Source organism: Myotis davidii, unplaced genomic scaffold, assembly GCF_000327345.1.
Source record: "Myotis davidii unplaced genomic scaffold, ASM32734v1 scaffold933, whole genome shotgun sequence".
Taxonomy (NCBI): domain Eukaryota; kingdom Metazoa; phylum Chordata; class Mammalia; order Chiroptera; family Vespertilionidae; genus Myotis; species Myotis davidii.
In genome coordinates, this window is record NW_006285240.1 from 1,853,311 (window position 1) to 1,877,459 (window position 24,149).

At 38.2% G+C, this 24,149-nt stretch overlaps 1 protein-coding gene across 1 annotated transcript; it reads left to right on the forward strand.

The window, feature by feature from the left end:
- Positions 1-2,170: 2,170 nt before the first annotated feature.
- Positions 2,171-20,466, forward strand: LIPN (lipase family member N). Its single transcript, XM_006755854.2, has 10 exons — positions 2,171-2,246; positions 3,506-3,621; positions 4,453-4,570; positions 6,666-6,864; positions 8,603-8,712; positions 11,163-11,299; positions 13,030-13,176; positions 14,819-14,890; positions 15,412-15,483; positions 19,070-20,466. The coding sequence occupies exons 2-10, from the start codon at positions 3,514-3,516 to the stop codon at positions 19,301-19,303; spliced, it is 1,197 nt and encodes a 398-aa protein (XP_006755917.1). The 5' UTR covers positions 2,171-2,246; positions 3,506-3,513; the 3' UTR covers positions 19,304-20,466.
- Positions 20,467-24,149: the final 3,683 nt, after the last annotated feature.

Below are 24,149 nucleotides of genomic sequence, written 5' to 3' on the forward strand. Positions count from 1 at the left end.
GACAAGGAAGAAGTTCCAATGTATTTCATTTTAAGTCATTTCAATATATTAAATCATTACTAAAGTAGCAAGCTTACATTGTAAGAAGAATGATGAAAACATTGTGGAAAAATTAGCTTTATTTATTTGATATGGCCTTGTATCTGTCAAATAAAAGAATTGGAAGAATTCTCCAGATTATTTAAATAATCCTCAGATAATCTTCAGAGTTGAGGAAGGAATATAAAGAGGCAGTAGCGTTGAAATTCTTCTGAGATTTAAACTGATCTACAATTTGTAAAAACCTGAGCAGTTTAACCATATTCATGCTATTTCCACATTGAGTCATGGCAACAAATCAACATATAATAATAATAATAATAATAATAATAATGATAATGTGCTTCCTAAAACTCTCCAGAGAGTCCATTAAAGTTTTGTTGGAAAGGGTTGTTTTAGAGTCATAACCCATGAGAGATTCCAGACAAGTCTACACACTTCTGCCGTTGTACTGTCCACAATGGCAAAGCATGGTTGAGTCCCTCACCAAATACTGAGTATGGGCTGGTACATAATCTTAGTCCAGCAAGCTGAGTGTTTCCTTTCACACCACATTTGCTTAAATGGCATAAAATTTCTCACCCAGTGGAACAGATTTTAGGATTTGGACAAATATGAATAATATTTTTGTTTTTGAAAGTATTTGAGAATGAGTCCAAACTAATAAAATTGAAACTCCTGTATCATCCTTAGTAGCAATGTAAGCCTTCTTCCTGTTGGAAAATGAACAAAATGTAATGATTGTGTGTACTCTACAGGCATACAAAGTGAAGTGAAAAATTAAATCACACACACCTCCATTTCAGGTGGGGCATAAAGCTAAATGGTCTTTATTCTCCTCAGGTCTTCCACTCTACCTGTTTAAGGCAGAGTCACTGGTTTGGAGATTAGCTCCCACAATGGTGGCTGCCAAGGTTGGCAACAGGTTGAATCCCTTTAGCACTATGAGTCTGTTTTCTCTGCCACAGTCCTGGTTCCAAACTTTTCCTGGACTTAAGAGCTGGGAGTCAGGATGGTCTCACCTTGTCAGTCTAGGTACAACCAATCACATCCCTGCACACTAGGTCAGTGATTTCAACTTTGTCATCTCATGGCACACATAAACTAATTACTAAAATTCTGTGACACACCCACAAATATATTTTTTGCCAATCTGACAAAAAGTATAATTTTTATTTATTCACAAAAAAGTATTAGTAATAGTCTGCCCTTTCTGCTTCAGAGTGACGAAAAAATCAGGTGCCTATACATGTATACCATAAGGATTTCTAGTACCAAGAATTAACCAATCAGAGACAACCTTATTATGTGACGTGACCAATACGATGCAACTCTGTTATATGACCTAAGTATTTATGGTTCAAGATAGGGCATTCATACCAGATGGCTATTGTTGTGTTGGCTGTTGTTGTTGTTTTAATTTGACAATGTATGAAAAGTGAGGTCAGTGTCCTGACTGACTACTGAGGTATTGTGTGTTTTAAAAATTCTTGAGGCACACAAGTTGAAAATTGCTGCACTAGGTGGTTGACGTCAGTACTGTCACATACAGTTGACCCTTGAACAACAAGGGAGTTAGGGGTGCTGAACCCTTACCTAGTCAAAAATCTATCACTTGACTCCCCAAAAAATTAACTACTAATAGCCTCCTGATGCTAGGAAGCCTTACCGATAACATAAACATTGATTAGTACATATTTTGCACATTATTTATCACTTTTTTGAAAAATATCCGCATATAGGTGGACCCACCCAGTTCAAACCCATGTTGTTCAAGGGTCAACTATACATTGTGTCATTTGATCCTCACAGTAATGCTGTGGGGTTGAGGAGGTAGTTAGCTTTATGTCTTATCCTATGCATTAGGATCCTGAATACATTTTACTTCCCCATTTGACTCATTGGTTTCAAAATGTTGCTGAACCCTCCCAACAGCAATAGACAATGGAAACATGGGGATTCAGTCAAACTGGTTATTTGGCATCATATAGACCATTATTTCCCAACCCACAAGTGCATTGTGGCATTTGGTGACTGGGAAGACGCCCTGGGTGTGTATCATAGGCCAAGGTTTCCCCATTTCTCTGGGTTTCCTGTCTCTCATCTGTCTGACTTCTAACTATCACTGCAACCGTATCTCATTCTTCAGCCTGATGTCACATGCCGAAGATCAGAAGGTCCTAATCCATAGGAGTCCCCAGTAGCAGGTAAAATCAAGATTTCTCACAACCAGGAGGCAGTTGGCTTGAAAATCAGGTTGTAAGGGCTCTTCAGGGAGGCTGCCTGCGTTCTTGTCATACTTCTTCTGTCACCTATTGGCCCTGTGACCTTGGGCAGATCTTAAATTTCTTTTAGCCTTTGTTTTTTTCATTGATAAAATGAGGATAATAACAGGAGCTACTCATGGAGTTTCTTTGAGGTTTAAATAACAAATGAGAAGTGATTAGAACAGTGCCTGGCACAGGCCAAACGTTCAATAGATATCATCTATTATTCATTTCAAAAATGTTGTAAATTATATACCACTTACAGATATAAAACTGTCTTAACCAGATAGCAAGTGTACGGAATGTTATTTAATTTCAAAAGTAAATTCTGAATTTCTAGAAGTCAGTCATTAATTTGTGATAGCCAAGGCTCTCTGCTATTTCTCTCTCACTCCTTCTTGCATTAAGCGGTGAAAGAGCTTACACTGCGCTTAGTGTTCTATATGTCACTTAATCCTCTCTCTAACCCTGTAATCTTCCTTATAACCATGTAATGTTATTATCCTCACTCTACATCAAGGAAACCAAGAGACAAAGCCACTGAAAATAACTTGCCCAAGGTTAGGAATCTTGTGTGTAGTGACACTGGACTTCAATCTCATGCTGTTGGAGCTTTCATATAATGAGTGCTTACACTGAGATGACGTTGTCCTACTTTGAAAAGGCATGATTTAAGCAATGCCAAGAGGATAAATTGCACGTTTATTTAACGTTTGCCATTGGGTGTCCACAAGAGAAGTAGTCACACCAGTAGAAACTTATCGCCAGCTTGTTTGTGTGGTTGGAGCGTCAGTTCTTGTTTGCTTTGTGGAATGCTGAGCTAGACTATAGGGTACCTCCACTTTCAGCTTTGCCAGGGTGTAGAAATATGTCCTCTGAGTCTCTAGGTGTTCTGGAAACTCTCAGGTGAACAAAGACTTCAAATAATTGAAATATTTTCATTAAAATCAGAGATAAAAATAAGTCTTCACACTAGACTAAATTCATTTTATTTTCAGAAGTGGGCTATTTTAAGGTAGTTTTTGTGTGAAAAATATAGTTTAATAATGCTCAGAGTTAGGTCACTGTACTCATTCTCTTCCACACTTTCTCAGCTTTCTCAGGATGTTATTCACATTTTTATTAGGGTACTATTTTCATTTCATTAATCAACTCTGATGTATAAAATTAATCTGTAATTATTAAATGTTTTATATCAGGCATTCCAATGATGTGGCTGTTTTTAACAGCAACCTGTTTGCTTTGTGGATCTTTAAATGCTGATAAAATCTTTAATTTGGAAAGAGAAGCGAATCCTGAAACGTGGATGAATACTGTAAGTCATGGAAAATTCCAAAGAACACCAAATAAAGCAGATAATAGGTTATAAAATTATTAAAAGTCCTGTTAGAACTGAAAATCTCTGATAAGAAACAGATAAAACAAGCTATTTTTAAAAAATATTTTTTTATTAATTTCAGAGAGGAAGGGAGAGGGAGAGAGATAGAAACATCAATGATGAGAGTGAATCATTGATCTGCTGCCTCCTTCATGCCCCCTACTGGGGATCAAGCCTGCAATCCGGGCAAGTGCCCTTGATCAGAATCGAACCCAGGACCCTTCAGTCCACAGGCTGATGCTCTATCCACTGAGCCAAACCAGCTAGGGCTAAAACGGGTGATTTTAATATTTCTCCAAAAGTCAAGCTAGGTTGGCCTGCTCTTTTGGCTGAATAAATAATACTTTCTAGTCATGCAAAGCAGAACTGTATTTTTACAGAAAACTTATATTTTTAATAATATTAATAATTTATATTTTAAGCTACCTGGATGATATTTATAACTGCTCTCTATTGGCCTGTGATCTTATTATCTTTAAACCAAGAAAGATCTCAAAGACAATTGACTTGAGAATATAGTTTGTCAAAAGAATGGGCCAATGCTAAATATTATCTCCCCCCACTAAAGAAATATCAATAATAGACATTTTCTAATATTCTACTTCTTTTTTATCAATACTTTATTTAATAAATTAATTTTATAGTTACCTGGGGCTACAGATTACAGATAATTCACCCTGATAAGCTTACAACAGATACTTTGTTCTAGTTTCTTTTGATAACCTTTCTAGAAAATGTTTAGCTAATGCCTGTGTTTTCACTGGCCAGAGTGAAATCATCACCTATAATGGCTACCCCAACGAAGAGTATGAAGTTATCACTCAAGATGGGTACATCCTCAGCGTCAACAGAATTCCTCACGGGCGAAGAGATACTAGGAGTACAGGTACAAGTTGTGCCCTTCCTGATAAGGATTGGATACAACTAAAATTTAGTGCTGGCTTTTCTTTAAGAGAGCGACTGATATATCAAACATTTTTTGAATTTTTGCATTAGTCTTTAAATGGTTAGCAGGGAGTCTCATTCTTTTCTAATTCTCAGAAGACTGCCAAGAACCTAAAAATAGCAAGGGCAAGACTGATCTTGTTGACAGCAACTAGGCCTGCTTGTTTGGGTGTAAAGGCAAAGGTGGAGCCTACGTTTTGTAAGCTCATTACTGATTTTCCAGGTGATGAACTTCTGTATTCCAAGAAAGTGGATTTCCTCACCGTTGGAAAGGGATTTGTTGGGTTGTATAAAGTTGGTTTTGGGGTGCCCCAAAAGAGTATCTCTGGCCCTCACTAGATTCAATAGACCATCCTCTTCGTGATAAAAGTTTAACTTAATGATTGGCATTTCTGAAACTTCTTCCAGGAAAGAAAACTTTAACATTCACACATGCTCTGATCTAAGAGACAGACGGTTTGTGGAATGAAAGAGCATGGGGTTAATATGGCCTCATTCTAGAATGAGGAGCCAGGCCGTGCACAAGCAGAGGGGGAACTAGAACTGCAAAACCTCTGAAGAGGGAGAGAGAAGAGCAAGCAAAATCTCTGCAAAGCCTCAGTGACCACTCTGCATCATGTCCCCCAGCACCCACATTCAGAGGCAGCTTTAATCATGTTGTTTGACACTTTCTCCCTCTCAGAAAGAAATCTGTAATTCAAGAGTTTTTTTAAAAGTGGGGGGAGTGTGATGTGAGTGGGATTACCTGACAAAACACGAGACACCTAGTTAAAGTTGAATTTCATAAACAACAAGCAGGCTTTCATATATGTCTCACTTGAGTCTATAGAACTCAGATGAAAAAGTTATTCATTGTTTTATTCAAATTTAATGGGACCCCAGGTCTTTTTCTTTATCACTTTTGTTTGTTTGTTTGCTTGCTTTTGGCTAAATCTGGCAACCAAATCTTTTTCAGGAGTGGGGGAGCGGGGACTATGAAATACAAAAGGGGGAAACTTTTTCAAGGGAAGGTTTTGCTTCAGGAGGAAGAATTTGGGAAGATTTGGAATTAAAAGTCATTTATCAGGAGTATCATTCCTAGCAAACCTATGAGGTCAATACTATTAATCGTTACTAATATTATTAATCGTTACTTTACTGATGATGAAACTGAGGCAAGCAGGTTATGAAATAACAGGTTATGAATTCACACAAATAGCAAGTGACAGAACCAGGATCCAACCCCAGGCCACCTGACTCCAGAGCCTGTGCTCTTAACAACTAAATTATAATTCAACATTTTACCCTGGTCCTTCTCATCTCCCCCAGTGAATACTCTATCCATTGGGAATTTGAGAGTTGGAAGAGGGGTGTTGAGCTGATTTTACTATTACAATTTCCAAATGTTCTTCCATGGGTGGAGGCTGGGTGTTTGGTTAGAAGCTTGGTGAGAAATTAGTGATTGTCCATTTACACTCTTCTTCCCTAAAGGAAGGACTGGAAGAGGCATAGGACTCCATTAAACATGATCGCTTCCATGTCGCTGTAAGCCACACCCAGAAGATATGTAAATGTGAAATCATACAGCATAGCAGTTACAAGCACATGCTTTGGCATGAAATAGAGCCCAGCTTGAGTCCTGACTCAGTACCTTGTTAGCTGGGTGACCCCTTGGGAAAGTAACTTAATTATCTTAAGTCTTAGTTTCCACACCTGTGCAATGAGGATCCTCAAAATAATAACTAATTTATAGATTTATTGTAAGAATTTAATAGGCTCGAGCATGTCAGCCAATGGCCATAACACCAGGTACAAAGTATTTGCTCAAGAAATTTGCTTTGTGGTCATAAAGTTCTACACTAATGATAGGGAAAGGTGAATGGTGTTTTTGGTTTTTGCTTTTTCTGGTATGGGGTGTGTGTGTGTGTATGTGTGTGTGCACATGTGCACACACACACACACGTTTCTATCATGTTCCTGAGATGCTCTATTTATCATAAACTATTTTCTCACTATCTACCTATCTCTGTTGTCTCTCTTTTCCTCCCTCTCTTCAGGTCCCCGGCCAGTTGTGTACATGCAGCACGCCCTGTTTATAGACAATTCCTCCTGGCTTAAGAATTATGCCAATGGAAGCCTTGGATTCATTCTCGCAGATGCAGGCTACGATGTCTGGATGGGGAACAGTCGGGGGAATGTTTGGTCAAGAAAACACAAAACACTGTCAGTGACTGAAGAAAAATACTGGGCCTTTAGGTAAACTGTGTCAAGTTTGAGACAATTTTGAATATAATAGTGTGAATGATATTAATAATAATCTATGACCTTTGAAGTCACAGTTCCTTGTAGTTCCTACTAACATCTCAAAAGTCAGAAATTGCAAGAAGCTTTGATTTCCACTGATTCTCCCATAGTCAAATTATATCATTTTAACAAGATTATTTTAACATCCAATTTTATCCAATGCTGTACATTAAAAGTATGTCCCAAAGGACAGCACAGGAATTCTTATGACCAATGTATGCAGTCAATCTATATTTATTTAGTGCCTAATATATGCACTATTCTAGGCTCTGAGCATACAAAAGGGAACAATGTCCCTGCCCTCACAAATTTTCTATTCATTCTAGTGCTGCTAATACAAGTCTTTCTTTTGGACAGCCAATCAATTTCACAATGATGTGTATCAGTACTAAATTTTTTTTAGAGAAACTATGGTTGAATTTTATAGAATACTATTTTTGTTTTGTTTTTAAATATATTTTTATGAATTTCTGAAAGGAAGGGGGAGAGAGAGAGAGAGAGAGAGAGATCAATGATAAGAGAGAATCATTGATTAACTGCCTTCTGCTCTACCTTGACTGGGGATTGGACCCACAACCCAGGCATGTGCCCTGACCACCTGGAATTGGACTGTGACCCCCAGGTTCATAGGTTGACGTTCAACCACTGAGCCATGCAGGCCAGGCTAGAATACCATTTTAGAAAATTCTAATTTGAGATCTTTAAAACTTTGTTAATGGGCAACGGAGAAAAATCTTTTGATATGTTGAGTGTTTCTTTTAGTAAAAGTGTTCCTGGGGTCACCAGAGGACAAGCTGGTGCCCACAGTAGGCTTTCCTTCACAGGCCTAAGCTCACTGTCATATGCAAAGTAATGAAATACTCAGAATCCACTGGCAGGTTGAGAAGAAAGGAAGGTTAGAATAAATTGTTAGAGTCAGAGATTTCGAGCAGTGTGGTGAACATTGGGAAATATTTTGTGTCAATGGGTCCTTGACTGGGAGCTAGAATCTTGGTTACTGTAAGGTATCACAACTCCCATACTTGGGAGTATCAACCTAGATATTTCCTCACATGTTGTTTATTAAAACAGTCCTCTAAATCATGGGATACCTGACTCAACTAAATGTTATGTACCAATTGTTCTCCTGTATCAATACTAGTTGAACTGGTACTGTAAGATTTTGGTATATGTTGACTATATATATATATCCCTTTATATAGACAGAAATGTTAATAACAGCAACAACTAATTGCAGCCAGAGTCATTTCTTTAATACTATCCAACCCTAATGACTTCCTTATAGCAGGTGCTAAAAAGCTAGTACATGCGAGAATCGTGATTTACAACCAATTCTGTTTCCAAAGTGGGGCATTAAAATGGCCCTGAGAGTCTTAAGCTCCCTGGGGGAGTCTAAAGGAGCAGCATGCAAACTAGATTGGGGGACGGGGGAAGGGAAGGGAAGCAAACACAATGGAAGGAAGTGAAGAGGAGAAATAAGACTGAACTTCAGATACTATACACAAGTCTAGCAATCATTCCTGTTATTAGAAAGTAACCCATGTGAATGCAGTAAACGAAAGTTAAAATAGCCTACATGTAACTGGATAAATAATGAAATATACACCAAATAAGTGTAAAAAATGTGATCAAATGCTCCAAGTGACAAACTTAGTTGGGAGTATTTATAAGACCCTGTTTTATTTTGCAGTTTTGACGAAATGGCGAAATATGACCTCCCGAGCATAATAGACTTCATTGTAAATAAAACTGGGCAGGAGAAGTTGTATTTTGTTGGACATTCACTTGGCACTACAATAGGTATGTTTACAAAGGTCAGTGTTCTACAAGGGTCAGAGTCTTGTAAGAGTTCACCTTTAAAATGGAACAGAGTTACTGCCATCAATAGTGTCCTTGATTCTCTGTCCTGTTCTTAGCACATAAACTCAGTGCCCTAAGAGGCTATAAACCTGAATTTCAGAGACTATACATAGGCCAAAGATCTCCTTCATTTCTGATCATAACTATACATTTGTAACGGTGATGTGATTTCCCAGAATAACATGTACACCAAATACGAAGAAGTATCAAAGGATAAATAGTTTCTAGACTCCCTCTGAGCTGAAAATGTAAAGCCTAATGACATAAAATAATCCCTGAAGAATATAATCATACCTTCCTCACAACCCACATGGGATTTTTAAAAAAATAAATAAAAGCGAGGAGCTTACATTTATATTTGAACAAATTGAAAAGATAGGATTATTTTTTTGAGTTGGAACATGAAAGTTTACTATAATAAATCAAGTGGAAATATCTATTTAGTGTAATAGATATGCAAATAATATAATAGGGAATATCAATTAAATGTAAGAACTATGTAGAATTTTTTTAAAGTCCAAAGGCTCTGCTCTTTTAAAACATACTTTTTAATGATTTCCTAGGTCTTTTTTTGAGTGGGGGGATCAATAATCTACTTCCAAATAAAAATGTAAAGGGATCTATACAGTTAAGAATGTGAATTTGCTAGTGATCTTCCACTGAAGTTTCCAATTTTAAGAGATTGAGTTACGTTAAAACTATTTAAGTATGGGTGAAACTGTGCAAGAGACAGTAAACATTCTTACAGTAGTCTCCATTATTATCAACAGAAAATACATATTTATCATTGTTTTATATTGATCAGCAGCTTACAAGCTTAGAACAGGCAGTGAGCATCAGAGGGCATTCTATAGGGTATCAAAGAACTAATAGGAGATTCCCTCCCCAGAAAAAAACTGCTACTAACAAGTAATAATTATACTATCAAAGCTAACATTTAGAGAGCATTTACTGGGTTTAGGACCCTGTGTTTAGGAACTTTCCCAAAATATCTCTCTTTGAAACTTTCTGTTATTATTTCTATCTCCCAGAAGAGGAAACATAAATTCAAAGAAATTAAGTGGATTGTTTGAGGTCTCTTAGCAAGTAAGAGGCAGAACCCAGATTAAACCAGGTCAGTTAGACTTCATCCATAAGGTGCCTAGGCTTTGGATGAAGCAGTAATGACTTGAGTGGAGTCTAGAAAAGTAAGTAGGACTTTTATAGGATATGCTCTTATATGTGCTCTTCAAAGAAAACAGAAAATTTGACCATCAGTGACCTGCATCGCATTCAGGGCATAACATTTTTTAGTGAGTATTATTTGCATACAGGGCAGAGCAATTTTTGTTTTGTGGGAAAGACCCACTGTTTGCAAGACACTTAGCTACCAAGGCCCCAACTCATTAAGTGATAATAAGGCTCCGGAGTTAGTATGGGCAACAAAAAGTACAGAAATCTTCTAGGGGGAAGTATTATGCCTGTTTCAAAGTTTTTGTATCAATTGATAAAAAGTCAGCTTTTTTAAAAAATGCAAAATGTTCATGTGTGTGTAGAGTGAAAATTGCAACTGACATGCTATCACTTGCTTAACAAAAAAAAGGGAGGGAAGATGGATTCATGTGTTTGTGTACATCACACACACACACACACACACACACGCACACACACACACACAATGGAGGGGGGCCAAGAAGGCACCTTGGAGAACCAAAATACACAGAAACTCCTCGGAGCTGCTTCTGTGTAGTGCTGATCTCCTCATGCTCACAGGTCTAGCAATGGGTACAATGCTATTACTTAAAGTTCAGAACAGATGGACACACCTGGTTCTTCCTGGGATCACAGTGGACCGAGGGAAATCCCCTTCTCTCTTGAAAGCAGGAACAGAATTCTGGAGGGTTGGTAAGCATCTGGTGAAGCAGTGAGAGCAATGCAATCTCATTCCATTGTGAGAAAGGAAAACTGGAATCACTCGATGATACTGTAGAAAGGCCTTCTTCATGAGTCACCTCCCAGGAACTGATTCTTTACTTCTGGAAGCTCTGGACTCATTCTAGCACCTCAGCATTGGGGGCAAAATGACAATATTGCCAGCAGTTCCTCCAGGCTTTGAAAGTGAGGTTGTCCATAGTTCACTTGCCAGTAGCAGCTTATCCCTCACTTGCCCCAACCAAGTTACACTGTCCAGCATTTAAAAAAAAGAAAAGAAAAAAGAAAAAGAAAAAAGAAGACTTGAGAGCAGAGAGGACTGAAGGCAGATTCTCTTTGCAGAGACTCAGAAGAATCTCCCAATTCATTCCCAAGGTCATGGCAATAGATGGATAAAAATGACAAGAGTCCCTACTTTTCTTAATAGAGACATTGTGCATTTCTCATTTTTACAAGTGTCTTGTCTCCTGTTCTCTCAGGGTTTGCAGCCTTTTCCACCATGCCTGAAGTGGCACAGAGAATCAAAATGAATTTTGCCTTGAGTCCTGTGGCCTCATTCAAATACCCCAAGGGTATTTTTACCAGTTTTTTTCTACTTCCAAGTTCTGTAATCAAGGTAGGCTCCCTATTTCACCAAAATGTATTTGAGGGTCTCATTTTGGATCATAGATATTCATTATTTTAAAGTCTGTGATGAAGTAAAAGTAGGAAGTTTAGATGAAATCTGTGGAAATCAGAATCTGCAACCAGGTGCTTATTTGTGTGTGTGTCCAAGTGTGTGCGAGTCTGTACCACACTATCTACTGCTGTCATATACAAGTTACTACACTCAATCATTAACAGACCTGACTATATATCAGAACTGCTAGCGGTGCTGAGTCCTATGTCAGCTTAAAGTCCATTCATGTTTTCTTGTTCCACTGAGCTGGTCAATGAACTTGCAATGTCCAAATGGAAGATATTTTTCTAGTTTCATATGGTCACTGATATCCTGACTTTGATGTTAAACATGAATAAAATAATCCTTCCCGTATGGCAACTTGTAATTTACTAAAACTATAATTATAAAGCCTACTTGTATTACAACTCAATTATTTCTTCAAATATTTATTGGTGATTTTCCAAGGATTGGAAAAGCAGTTTGATGATTAATTGTGATTTTGGAATTTTATCAATCTAAATTATTTTTCTATTTGCTTTTTGTTTCTTTAAAAAGGTCATTGGCACCATGGACATAGTATTTTACCAAGATTGCACCTTAAATTTGGGGTGAAGGGTAAAATCAATTTTGACCAAAGTGAGGTCAAGACCAATTAGGGTATCACAGTAATTCATATATAAGAGGAGGCCCTGGTTTATGGTGGAGAAATAGATATGGAAAACCATTGTTTGTTGAGCTAAGACAAGGAAGAATTTCCATAGGGCCTAATGTTTGGTTTGGTAATAGTTTGATTGTATTATCTACTTGAGCTCAAGTAATGTAACTTCCCTTTTGCGTGGTTGATAGTTCTACTGCAAAATGTATTGATATCAGTGTTGAATGTTTCCTATGTTTGGACAGATTGAGCAGACAAATTAGTTAAATTCAGAAATAGACACATTTATTACCAGTTTTGCATATATACTGCTTTGCCTACAGAGATTGGGTCTGAGGCAAATATTGTCCCTGGCTTATCTGTTTCATATCGCCTACTGTCAAGTTTCCTGCCACTGTAAGTCGCATTCCCTGACCGCGCCTGGCACTTGATAATATCTGTTGCCCAGAGAAGCTCCAGTCCTCTCATCAGAGATTCCCCAGCCAATCTTACTTTCCCAAGCTCCAGAAGTTTTAACATGCCACCTCCCTTTCTGTCCAGTGGCACCCTCTCTTTGGTACACCATTCTCTACTTTTCAGCATAAACGCTAGCTCATCTGGGACACTCCTAGAAAAACAATGTGCACATGGGTGGTAGGGAAAATCCTACTTTTCCTTCTTATTCAAGGCAATATTTAACCTTAAGGAGAAATAGTCTGCCTTTCTTGACAATGAATGAGATATTAAAGATGAAGTCAATTACTGATTTACAGACTACAGTGACAGAATACAGAGAAGCTTCACCATGAAGAAGCGAATTTGGGGTTAAGGGTCCTCACTGCAATCGCCTAATAAATTATGTCTGGTGATCTTCCCTGGGTGCAGATGGATTCATAACTATCGTAGTTCCTTTGCCTGAATGACTTGGTCTCCTTGACTGCAAGAGCAAATACAAATTGATCCTCAAGAATCCTTATTTCTGGGATGATGAGAATGTCAAAAAGTTTGAAACAATTCTTGAAAAGGATCTTTTTTTTTTTTACTTTTACAGAAATTGTTTGGTACCAAAGGTGTCTTTTTAGCAGATAAGTCAGAGAAGCCACCTTTTGCCACAATGTGCAACAATAAAATATTATGGGTGCTATGTCGTGAGGTAATGGACTTATGGGCAGGATTCATCAGGAACAATCTGAATATGGTATGTATAAGGATTATGGGACCATTGGGTGTTTTGAGAAATTCCAACTTTCCTTTGATTTAGTTTGATGTGTCTATTACTCTGCATAAATTATTATGGTATTCTAAGCTCTTACATGCAGAGATTTGCTTGTTGTGCACAGATTAGGAATTTAATAAACCATGAATGTGAAGACTGGGGAAAAGAATGAATAGGCAGCTTCAACCTCCCATCCCTGATCAAGTTTAGGAAAATGAATGTTCCACAATAGGTAGTAGTTTCACATGTTCATAATCAGCCTTCACTTACTACCTTGAGTTTGATCTTACAATTAATATAGTGCATTAAAAATAAAATCCTAGAATAAAACTGAAACTCATAGACACAGACAGACAACAGCATGATGGTTACCAGAGGGATGGGGGAAGGAAGGACAGCAAAGGGTGTCAAATATACGGTGACAGAAGATTATTTGACTTTGGGTGGCGGTCACACAATGCAACATACAGGTCATGTATCATAGAAATGTACATTTGAATCCTATTTGACCCTATTACCCCATGTAACTTCAATAAATTTAACAAAAATTTAAAAAATAAAATAAAATTCTCAAAAAGAGGTGAAGCACATATAAGCATTGAACTTATTGTGTGTGTGCCCACACATGTTGGATGACTCTGCCCTCAAATAAAACTCATCAATTAACTTAGAACTTAAAAGACAGAACAGAATGGAGAAGGAATCCCTTTTCTATGAAGAAGCAGCAGTCCTGTTTCATCAACTCTTTGTTTCCTGTTACTGAGAATTCAAGGAAGGGGAGGAGGAGTTGGCATCTGCAGCGGAGTGTGGTTGTATAGTTATCTCTGTCATATTCCAAATGGCAGCCAAATGAGACTAGTAAAGCTAATCCCAAACGCTTGTCTATCAACCCATCCTACTCCTATTTGTTAAGAAGCTAAGTTGTGTTAGACCAAAAACCATGAGGAACCATTGTTCAAAGCTTACTTATTCAAAAGTAAAGATTTTTAATAGTTCCCTTGATTAGTTTTATGATAATCTCAGATATAAAATTATTACTATTGTATCTCCATAATGTTTACAAAGATCGAAGTACAGTGCACATAGAAATGATTATTTATGAGCTTTTCTTTTATAATACTTTATTTTATCTTCACAAGAGCCCACAAAATTGGTAGCATGATTTTCATTATCTTCATTTAATAGATGACAATACAGAAACTCAGAGATGTTAAATAACTTGCCCAAAGTCACAAAGATTATAATTAACAGAGTTAGATCCTGAAGTTTAGGTATTTTTGATCTACTGATCTGCAATAGCGTGTCTAGGCACACTTGAACATTGCACCTTTCCTCCATGATGTACATTCTTGCTTCTTTTACTTCAAAGTAAACAAATTATCTTATAGTTTCAGAGCTGATGCAGGTTTGCTCTCAAGCAACCCATGCCACTGGTCAGCCCAGAGTTCACTCATGTTCGAGTGTCTGACAAAAATTCAGACTTATCTAGATGATTCACATAGATATTTTCAAAACCCCCAGTATTTGTTTACTAAGTTTTAGCTGAATTGTTTTCTGTTTTTGAAAGGCATAGTTTATTTCTGTGGGTGATTCTTGCTGTAACATGTGGTTTATTTCCCTTCAGAGTCGGATGGATGTGTACATGTCACACTCTCCCACTGGATCGTCAATACAGAACATCCTCCATATAAAGCAGGTAGTGACTTTGTCATGGAAAACCATTCTCATTCCTATTTTCATTATATGTGAAAGGACAGAGTTAACAGGCCTCCTCTAAGAACTTTACCAGCTGGCTTCCATTTTGTCCTTGTCACATCTTAAATGGTCTGATTTCCCTGGGTTTTAAGGGAAATGACAAAATATGGTGCAGAACAAGTAGGTAACATAAATAATTCCCATCTTAAATCAGAGCTTGTAAGAGAGGCCCTGAGCTAAAGCAATAGGTAAGCTGGGAAAACCTCAGGAATCTGAGCCTTCCCCGGAGAGGAGTATGACTTCTCCCTAATGAGTTTTGGTTTTCCATAGCTTATCCTACAAACCACGGGAGATCACTTCTCTCTCTCTACCTTGTTTTTCACAGTAACAATGTATTTCCATCTTTTACTGGTCAGAAAGCCTTATTTTCTTTCTAGTGTACAGTGTTTTTCTAAGATTTGCTGTTAACATTAATGATTCTGAATATTATATTACTAAAAAAAACCAACACATTTATTTCAGCTTTACCGATCTGATGAATTCAGAGCTTATGACTGGGGAAGTGAAGCTGAGAACATGCGTCACTACAATCAGGTGAGTTATTCAGAATGCCTCCAGAAGGGTGGTTTTGAGACATTGTAAAAATAAATTATTTGAGTGAGAAGAATCCTGCCTGGCAATTGGTGGTATTCACATGGATAGATAGAGCTTTCTGAAAATTTTGTGATTTTGATATGTATTCATTGTGAAAAATCTAGGGGAAAAAAGAAACATATGCTAAGGAAATTAAATAATTTATAATCTCTCCACCCAGAGATAACTAGATATATCAATATTTTGTTGCATTCATTCCAGTCATCTCAGCATTACTGCTCTTACACAGCTTTTAGCATTTCTTTTAGTGTGGTTATAGCAAGACATAACCAATGTTACTGAGGTGTTTTTTTAACATAATCTTAATGGCTGCATAATAGTGAAAATTGTTTTACAAAAATCTACACAAATTTACAGAGTAAATGAATACACACTTCTTGATACTAACACCAAGAATTTGGATACAACATGAACATTAAAAAAGTATTATCCACCATGAAGACTTGTCTTAAGGCATCTTCCTCCTTCTAACATTACACATCCAAATCTATAGATTCCTTTGGCCCTCCTGTGCTTTAACCAATGTTGTTGCCATCATTTCTTTTCTCAAAGTCAGGAGCTGGGCTTATCTGTTTGAACTAAACCCATTAAATTAAAATTTTTCCATGTTTTCCAAGACTGACATATTTAAAGGTATTCTTAATGCAAACCCACGTTAATTAGGCTGTTTCTGAGCATCAAAACAGTCAATCAGACCAGTTATTTCTCAATAATATATTGAATTGTTAGAGAAATGTTTCTCCTAGCTTTTAAGACAACTATAAGAGCTATGCATATTTTTATTATTTTTAACTGATTGATTATGGTGTTGTTTACATACAATAAAATTCACTGATTTTACATGTGCAATTCAATGAACTTTGACAAATATATTCATTTGTGTAACCACAACACAATCAAGATAATATAGAACATTTCCATTACTCAAAAAATTTTCTCCTATCACTCAAACTATGTATATTCACAAATGCTTAGAAAAGGGTCAGAAAAAAAAACCCCACCTAACAAATGTTAAAGTTATTATCCTCAGAGAGGGGAGGAAAGAAAGGGTGAAGTAAATGGACATGATGGAGTAAACGAGGCTCTATTTTGGATTTTACATACTTCTGCTGTCATTTATTATTTTTATTAAGCGGGTTATATATTGTTTACTTTTTAATATCTATTTTTATTGATTTCAGAGAGGGAGAGAGAAAAAAAACATCAGTTATGAAAGAGAATCATTGATTGGGTGCCTCTTACATGCACCCCACTGGGGGTCAGGCCTACAACCAGAGCATGTGCCCTGATCGGGAATCTAACCGTGACCTCCTGGTTTATAGGTTGATGCTCAACCACTAAGTCATGCCAGCTGGGTTATATTGTTTACTTTTAAAAGAAGATGGAACAAAATATATCACAGTTAAAACCATTATAATAAAGTGGGTTTTTTTTTTTTCAGCTTTATTAAGGTAAAATCAGCAAATGAAATTTTAAGATTGAAGTATACAATGTGATAAGAATGTTATAGTGTAAATGTCCTTAGAATTTATCCAGGCTGATCCTCTTTTATTTGTGTGTGATTTTAGATGATTTTGAAACAGGAATTTTAGGGGTAAATAAGACAGGTTTAGGAGATTTTTAGAAATTTTGGAAACTAAGGGGACCATGGAGGAAGCACAGGGTTGCAGAGCAGCAGAAAGTAAATTTCCATAGAATAGGAAAGCTGAAAAGCTGCAACCGGTATATTTCCATAGAATGAGGGAGCTGGGAACAGCAAAAGGTCTATGTTTACAAAATGAAGAGAAGGAAGCCCTTCATACAGAAGCAGAAGAAGAGAGCGCAGGGGGGAATAGAAAAACAATAAGGAAGGAGGGAGGGAGAACCTCACATGATCCATGTGAGGCTCAACCTTTGAGCCCAGAGGTTAGTATAGTAGCCAGTCTAAGGGAATAGTGGCCAATCAGAAGGGATATCAAGGCATCAGGATCTGCAGCCTTTATAAGCCATAGGGAAAAAGAACTCATTGGGACCCTTTCCCCCTCCCTACTTGGGAGTCCATTCTGTGGGACTCTTCCCTCTCCCCACGTGAGAGTCTGTACTTGTTCTTCAATAAATCTCCATCTTTGCCACTTAATCACTTTCTGTCTGTGGGTTCAATCTTCAATTCTGGCGGACAAAGAATCCAGGTTCCAGTCCAAAAATTCCATTTCAATTTGAAGTCAATTTTTATTACATTCTAATTTTATCAGTTTGCCCTCTTCTTAAGCTTCCAGCACAGTCTCTGTACCTACTCTGTATTTTTTCGGGAATAAGAGGATTAACCCATGCAAGCTCCATGAAGATAGGGATTACCTTCTCTTTTGTTCACCAATGTTTTCTCACCTAGCAGAGTATCTGGTGTTTACTGAGCCCTCGATATTTATTTGTTGCATGAATAGAATTTCTTAACCTCCCTCTTACCACCTGAAAATGTCTCTGTCCCCTTGATTCTAGCTATCTTTTCTCGCTCAGAAAATGAAGATCCTCTTATTTTCCAAGTTCACCTGAATGTGCCCTTGACCCTCATTTCTTTTCATCCCTTCTTTACTCTTACTCCTTTTATTCTCTTCAATGAGCTCCTGTACCTCATGAAAAACAGTTACTATAGCTTCCTTGCAACTTACTCCCCTAACTTGGACTTTGTAACGCAATGATCTCTGATTTTTTTCTTTCCCTTTTTGTTTGCTCTCTTTGTCCTCTATACCTCTACACTGGCTACTCTCTGTTTCCCACCACTGTCCAACTGTCAGCATTTCCCAAGATTCTTAACATCTCTACACTAGTATCTCTCTTCCTTGGAGAAGTTATCCATCTCCATAACTTTAATTATCTCCTTCTGTGGACCATCCATATTGCTTGACTAGATTTTTTCAGGAACTATCCTTTCTTCAAGTCATTTCACAAACTCATGTTCATACAGGCCTCTTAAGACAGAGCTCTGAGAAATGAACCTGCTTTGTCCCCAAAACTTCTGAAACATGTCCAAATACCCTAGCCTGGCATTTAGACCTTGACTGTCTGTCTCCAATCTTATATCCTACAATATTCTTTCAAATGTTTTCTTCTCTGGGTATACACTGGACAGCTTGCCATTCCTGACCATGGCATACAGGTTCTTCCTGCCTCTGAGGAAGCCCTCCCACCCTCCTTCCTATCTGTCAAATTCCAACCATCACTCAAGAGTCATCTCAAATGACTTCTTTGTATATGAAGCCTCCAACGGGAAATAACGTCTTCTTTGTCTTCACTTTGATTGTCTTTATAGAGTGTTTTATAGCATTTAACATACCTTATTTTGCATACAAATGTTTGTTTGGTTATCTTGCCTTGTGTCTTCAAACTCCTGAAGATAAGAAGCATTGCATATTTCCTACCTATTTCCCTCAGTGCCTGACTGAACAATTGACTTGGTAGATACTGACTTGGTAGCCTCTCTACTTATTTGAATTCAGTTGTTTCTGTGAGGAGCTTCCTCTCATGAATGTCCTTTCTTTCTCCCCCATAGAGTCGTCCCCCACTGTATAACTTGACTGCCATGACAGTGCCTACTGCTATTTGGGTTGGTGGAAATGATGTCCTTATAACAATGCAGGATGTGGCCAGGGTACTCCCCCAAATCAGGAATCTCCATTACTTCCAGCTATTGCCAGATTGGAACCACGTTGATTTCATCTGGGGCCTTGATGCTCCTCAACGGATGTACAGTAAAATCCTAGATTTGATGAAGACATATTCCTAACTACAATACATCCACTTTTCCATTAAAGCTTGCTTTCAACCCCAAGAGGCTTTGGGGAAAAGAATAATCAGCAGTGAGGTCTACTCCAGCATCCTCCACCTTGTTGATGTTGCTGAATGTTCCCTTGTCAAGGAGTCTCAAGGAGAGCATCCCCCAATCAATGGTATCCCACAGATTTTCCACTGGTGATGTGCATTCTTCATGCACAAGGAGGAAGATCTTTCTCCCTGTCTTGCTGATTCACCCACCTACAGAACCAAACAAGAGACAGAAAGGAAAATTCCTCAAGGCAAGCCTCATGTAGTGCTAAGCATGGAGCAGAATTATCCCTAAACATCCCCATTCTTGCCTAATTGTAAGTAGGTTGGTGTTCTCCCAAACTAGTCATTCACATTCCTCACTCACCTGTGCCATACCTGCATGCCACCTATGATACTGCTTTTACAAGTCTCAGACTCAATTTGCTCATCTATATTTTAAAAAACCTGTTTGGAGCTACAATAAATGGGAGAAAAGGTATTATTTACACCAACTTGAAGATAAACACAAACTGTAACAATGAAAAGCAGATAATCGATAATGAAATTCCTAGATGCCCTGACTAGTCAAGGCCCCTGAGTTTTAGAACTGCCTTCTTTTTGGTAAACGTGTCCTCTTGATTTGAAAGGGAGATTGGCAAGTGCTAGAAACAAAGACATAAACCAGAGTTCAGCTTTCTCCTTGCGCTCAGAAGGTTGAAAGGAATTTGACAGTGATTCTTTGGTAGGATGTATCATGGCCCCCAAAGATGTCCATGTCCTAATTCAAGAAACTAGCCCTACCCCTTATATGACAAAAGAGACGTTGCAGATGTAACAAAGTTAAGGTAGTTACAAAACTTGAGGTGAGAAGTTTATCCTGGGTTATCTGAGTGGGATCAAAGTACTTACAGGGTCCCCATAAGAGGGAGGCAGGAAAGTCACTGTCAGAAAATATGAGAGTGAAACAACAAGAAGCTGGAGTGATGCACTGAGTCAAGGAATGCTGGCCGCCTCTGGAATCTGGAAAAGGGAAGGAAACAGATTCTCCCAGAAGTTTCCATAAGGAATGCAGCCCTACACCTCGATCTTAGATTTCTGATCTTCAGAACTGTAAGAGAATAAACTTACATGATTTTTAAGCCACGAAGTTTCTGGTAATTTGTTACAGCAGCCATAGCAAACTAATACAGGGACTAACTCTCATACTATGTGATTCAATGCTATTTAATACCATACTTGTGTATCGGCTAAAATATATCATAGCCCCTGTGGTACATAGCCTACACTTGGGGAAACACTGCCAACAAACTCACGAGGTCATCATGGAAAATGGTATTCCATAGACTAACGCGACTGCAGAAGGATTTAGGCCTGAGGCAGTGAAGCTGGTTGCTAAGATGATGGTTGATTATAGGGGAAGCTCTGTGTGGTCAGTGTCCTGCTTCCTCCTCTACCTTGTCTCCCTTTATACTGTGGCATCCGAGCTGAGACACCATTCCTGAATCAGCCCTCCTTCCGCAAATGGACTCTGTGCTGAGGTAGGTCATCGCTATGGATCTTTCTGCTCTTCAATTCCAGTGCCTTTCCTTTAAGTTAAAATAGGCTTGGGAATATTTTCTTACATTAAAAAAGATTTATTTTATTTTTGTTCCATTTAGAAAATAGAGAAACTAACAAAGAAAATGATGAGCAATATCATCACCACTAAAAGAAAAACTACTTGGTTAATATTTTAATAGATTTCTCTCTGGTCCATTTCTGTTTATGTCCGTTTATAACTTTAAAATATTCAATAAACGCTATTTAGTAACCTTCATTTTCCCCATTAAAATATATTAGGAATACTGTTGCATTACCTACAACAAATGTCTACAATATATTTATAGTGAGTGAATAGCGCTCTGTTGTAAGAATGAACTAGAATTTATCAAACCACTTCATTCACATGGTTGTTCATGTCATTTTCAGTTTTTCACTCTGGTCCTTTTGTTCACCACGAATGGCTCCTAAGAATAAGTTTCTGAATTTATATTTATTTTTTATACATATTGCCAAATTTTCCATCAGAGAGTTTACATTGAAAAAAAAAGGACATTTTAAAATATATATTTTATTGATTTTCTACAGAGAGGACGGGAGAGGGATAGAGAGTTAGAAACATCAATGAGAGAGAAACATTGATCAGCTGCCTCCTGCACACCCCCTACTGGGGATGTGCCCACAACCAAGGTACATGCCCTTGACCGGAATCAAACCTGGGACACTTCAGTCTGCAGGCTGACACTCCATCCACTTGAGCCAACCCAGTTAGGGCTGAAAAAAAAAAAGGACATTTTTAAAGGGAATTAATTGCAAACTTGAGTGAATAAAAAATGAGAGAAATAAGTGGTAACATTTTTTGGAAAAAAGCGAGAAGAATCTTTATATTTCATATTTCATGTGATAAGCAAGAGAATATGCCTGCCTTCCCCTTGACTTGCTCATCTGTTGGAGAAAGAAGAGGCATAAAGAGATGGTCTGGAATCAGATTAACTTCCTAAAGGGCGGGGAAAGTAAGGAAATTTTTTTTCTGAGGGGTATTTAGATGAATGTATCAACTCTTGTGGTGTCACCCTTTTCAGGCTGTAGAAAGCTGTAGCAAGTGAACATTCCTCATTATGGCCAAGTGTGAAAGGTCTGTTTCAGACTTTGCCTACTTCAGTAAAAGTCTCATGGTACACACTCTGTCAACGATAGATTTGATGGTTTAATCAATAAAGACCATCACATTGTGTAACCTAAGAAAATTTCTGCTTGGTTGTCTACACAGCTTGTTAGACAGAAAACTCCAAATAACTCACTTGCTGTGTTGTCATGGAAAAACCCAGGACAGCCAGAGTGGCTGAGTGAGCATTGGGCTAGGCAGCTTTGCCTAAACCTCACCTGCTCCTAACAAGTGTAATCTGTTGCCAGAATCGCCTGCATACCTTACGAGTCTAACTGAATTATGAGGTAGAACATCTCCAGGGAATTCGCTTTATTTTCAGCCTTCTCCACTTCCAGCTTACGAACTGATGATAGGCCTAGTAATCGGCATGATGACAATACAGCAACAACATATTAAGTAGCTTCTGGGTGCCAGGCATGATGCTGTGCACCTCACACATATATTAGATTCACAATAATGTTGCAAGGAAGGTGTCATTTATTAATAATAATAGCAACATATAGGTAAGAAAAGGAAAAATCAGAAAAGTATCCAAGACCCCACAGCTGGTGAGAAGCATAATTGGGATATTGCCCCTTGTAGGTGGACTTGATGCTAGGTGTCACCTGTGACTTGAAGCTTCGTGGTATTTCCAGACTCCATAACTAAACCGGCACATACTCATGCTTGCCCCTTTTATTGCCCCAGGATAATTTGTTAAAGAAACAATGACAGCTAGAGTCTTTTATGATCCTGAATAATTCCAGCTTTTATTAGTTAATATTACAGATATGAAAGAATAGGGGGAAAAATTTTTCTTCTATGTCTTTAAGGACATTGTTTATAAAGTTTCTGGATTTTTGTTGTTTTGATCTATTTTATTTGGTGTGTGTTATATGAGTAAGAATAGGCTGCAATGTTCCTTGTTGGAAAGATATACCAGGCTTATTGCAGACAATTGAGTTAATAGTTCAGGGCAGAAAGCCTTGAGGAGGATCTCCTAGAAATAATCTATGCTAATAAAAGGGTAATATGCTAATTAGACCAGACATATTCCAGGCAACCTTCTGGACCTCCTTCCTGACAAAGCCGGGCCCAGGTGCCTGCGGCCAGCACAGAAGAAGCCACCTGCAGTCCTGGGCACCTGCAGCTGGCCAGAGGAAAGAAGCCTGGGTCCTGGGTGTGGGGCCGAGGCAGAGGTGGTTAGGGGTGATCAGGCAGGCAGAGGTGATTAGGGGGTGATCAGGCAGGCAGGCAGAGGGGTTAGGGGCAATCAGGCAGGCAGGCAAACAGTTAGGAGCCAGTAGTCCCTGATTGTGAGAGGGATATATAACTGCCTATGTCCCTTCCACAGAGATCGGGCCTAAACAGCCAGACATCCCCCAAGGGGTCCCGGATTGGAGAGGGTGCAGGCTGGGCTGAGGGACCCCCCTCCTCTGTGCACAAATTTTGTGCACTGGGCCTCTAGTATTTCATATGTCAATATTAATGACAGCACTAGGTAGGTACCTGCTGCTATGTTCTGGAAATAAAGAGAATCCCAAAAACAAGAATGCATAGGAAGGGGAATCAAATTCTGAATACAGAGACACTTGCCATTTAATTCTTTCAGAGGGGGACAGTGGTTATTGCTAAGATGTCCCCTGAATACTAATGAGGTGATAGAAAGGCCTCCCTCTTGAGTCTACATTTTCTTTCCATTCCACCCTGCCCCTGTTTGCCTTAGCCCCCATCATGCTGAAACTGATCTTAAACATTTGGGCAAGTTGTTTCTTTCTTCTAGGTCTGTTTTTATTTTTATTACCATTGACAGACCAGTTTATATTAGTTTCAGGTGTACAACATAGTCATTAGACAATCACATACTTTACCAAGTGGTCACCCTATTATTTCAAATACCCATCTGACCCTATACATAGTTATTAGAATGTTATTGACTGTATTCCTTAGGCTATACTTTACATCCCCATGACTATTTCATGACTACCAATGTGTACTTCCTAATTCTTTCACCCAGGCCCCCACGCCTCCTCCCTTCTAGAAACCATCGATCTGATCTCTGTGTCTATGAATCTGCTTATATTTTCTTTTTTCATTTTTAGATTCACATATGAGTGAAATCATATGGCATTTGTCTTTC

Bases quoted from the DNA above. Each gene is read 5' to 3' on its own strand.
- LIPN (XM_006755854.2), top strand. From the start codon at position 3,514: ATGATGTGGCTGTTTTTAACAGCAACCTGTTTGCTTTGTGGATCTTTA. The intron at 11,300-13,029 runs GTAGGCTCCCTA...TTACTTTTACAG, and splicing joins TTCCAAGTTCTGTAATCAAG to AAATTGTTTGGTACCAAAGG. The intron at 15,484-19,069 runs GTGAGTTATTCA...TCTCCCCCATAG, and splicing joins ACATGCGTCACTACAATCAG to AGTCGTCCCCCACTGTATAA.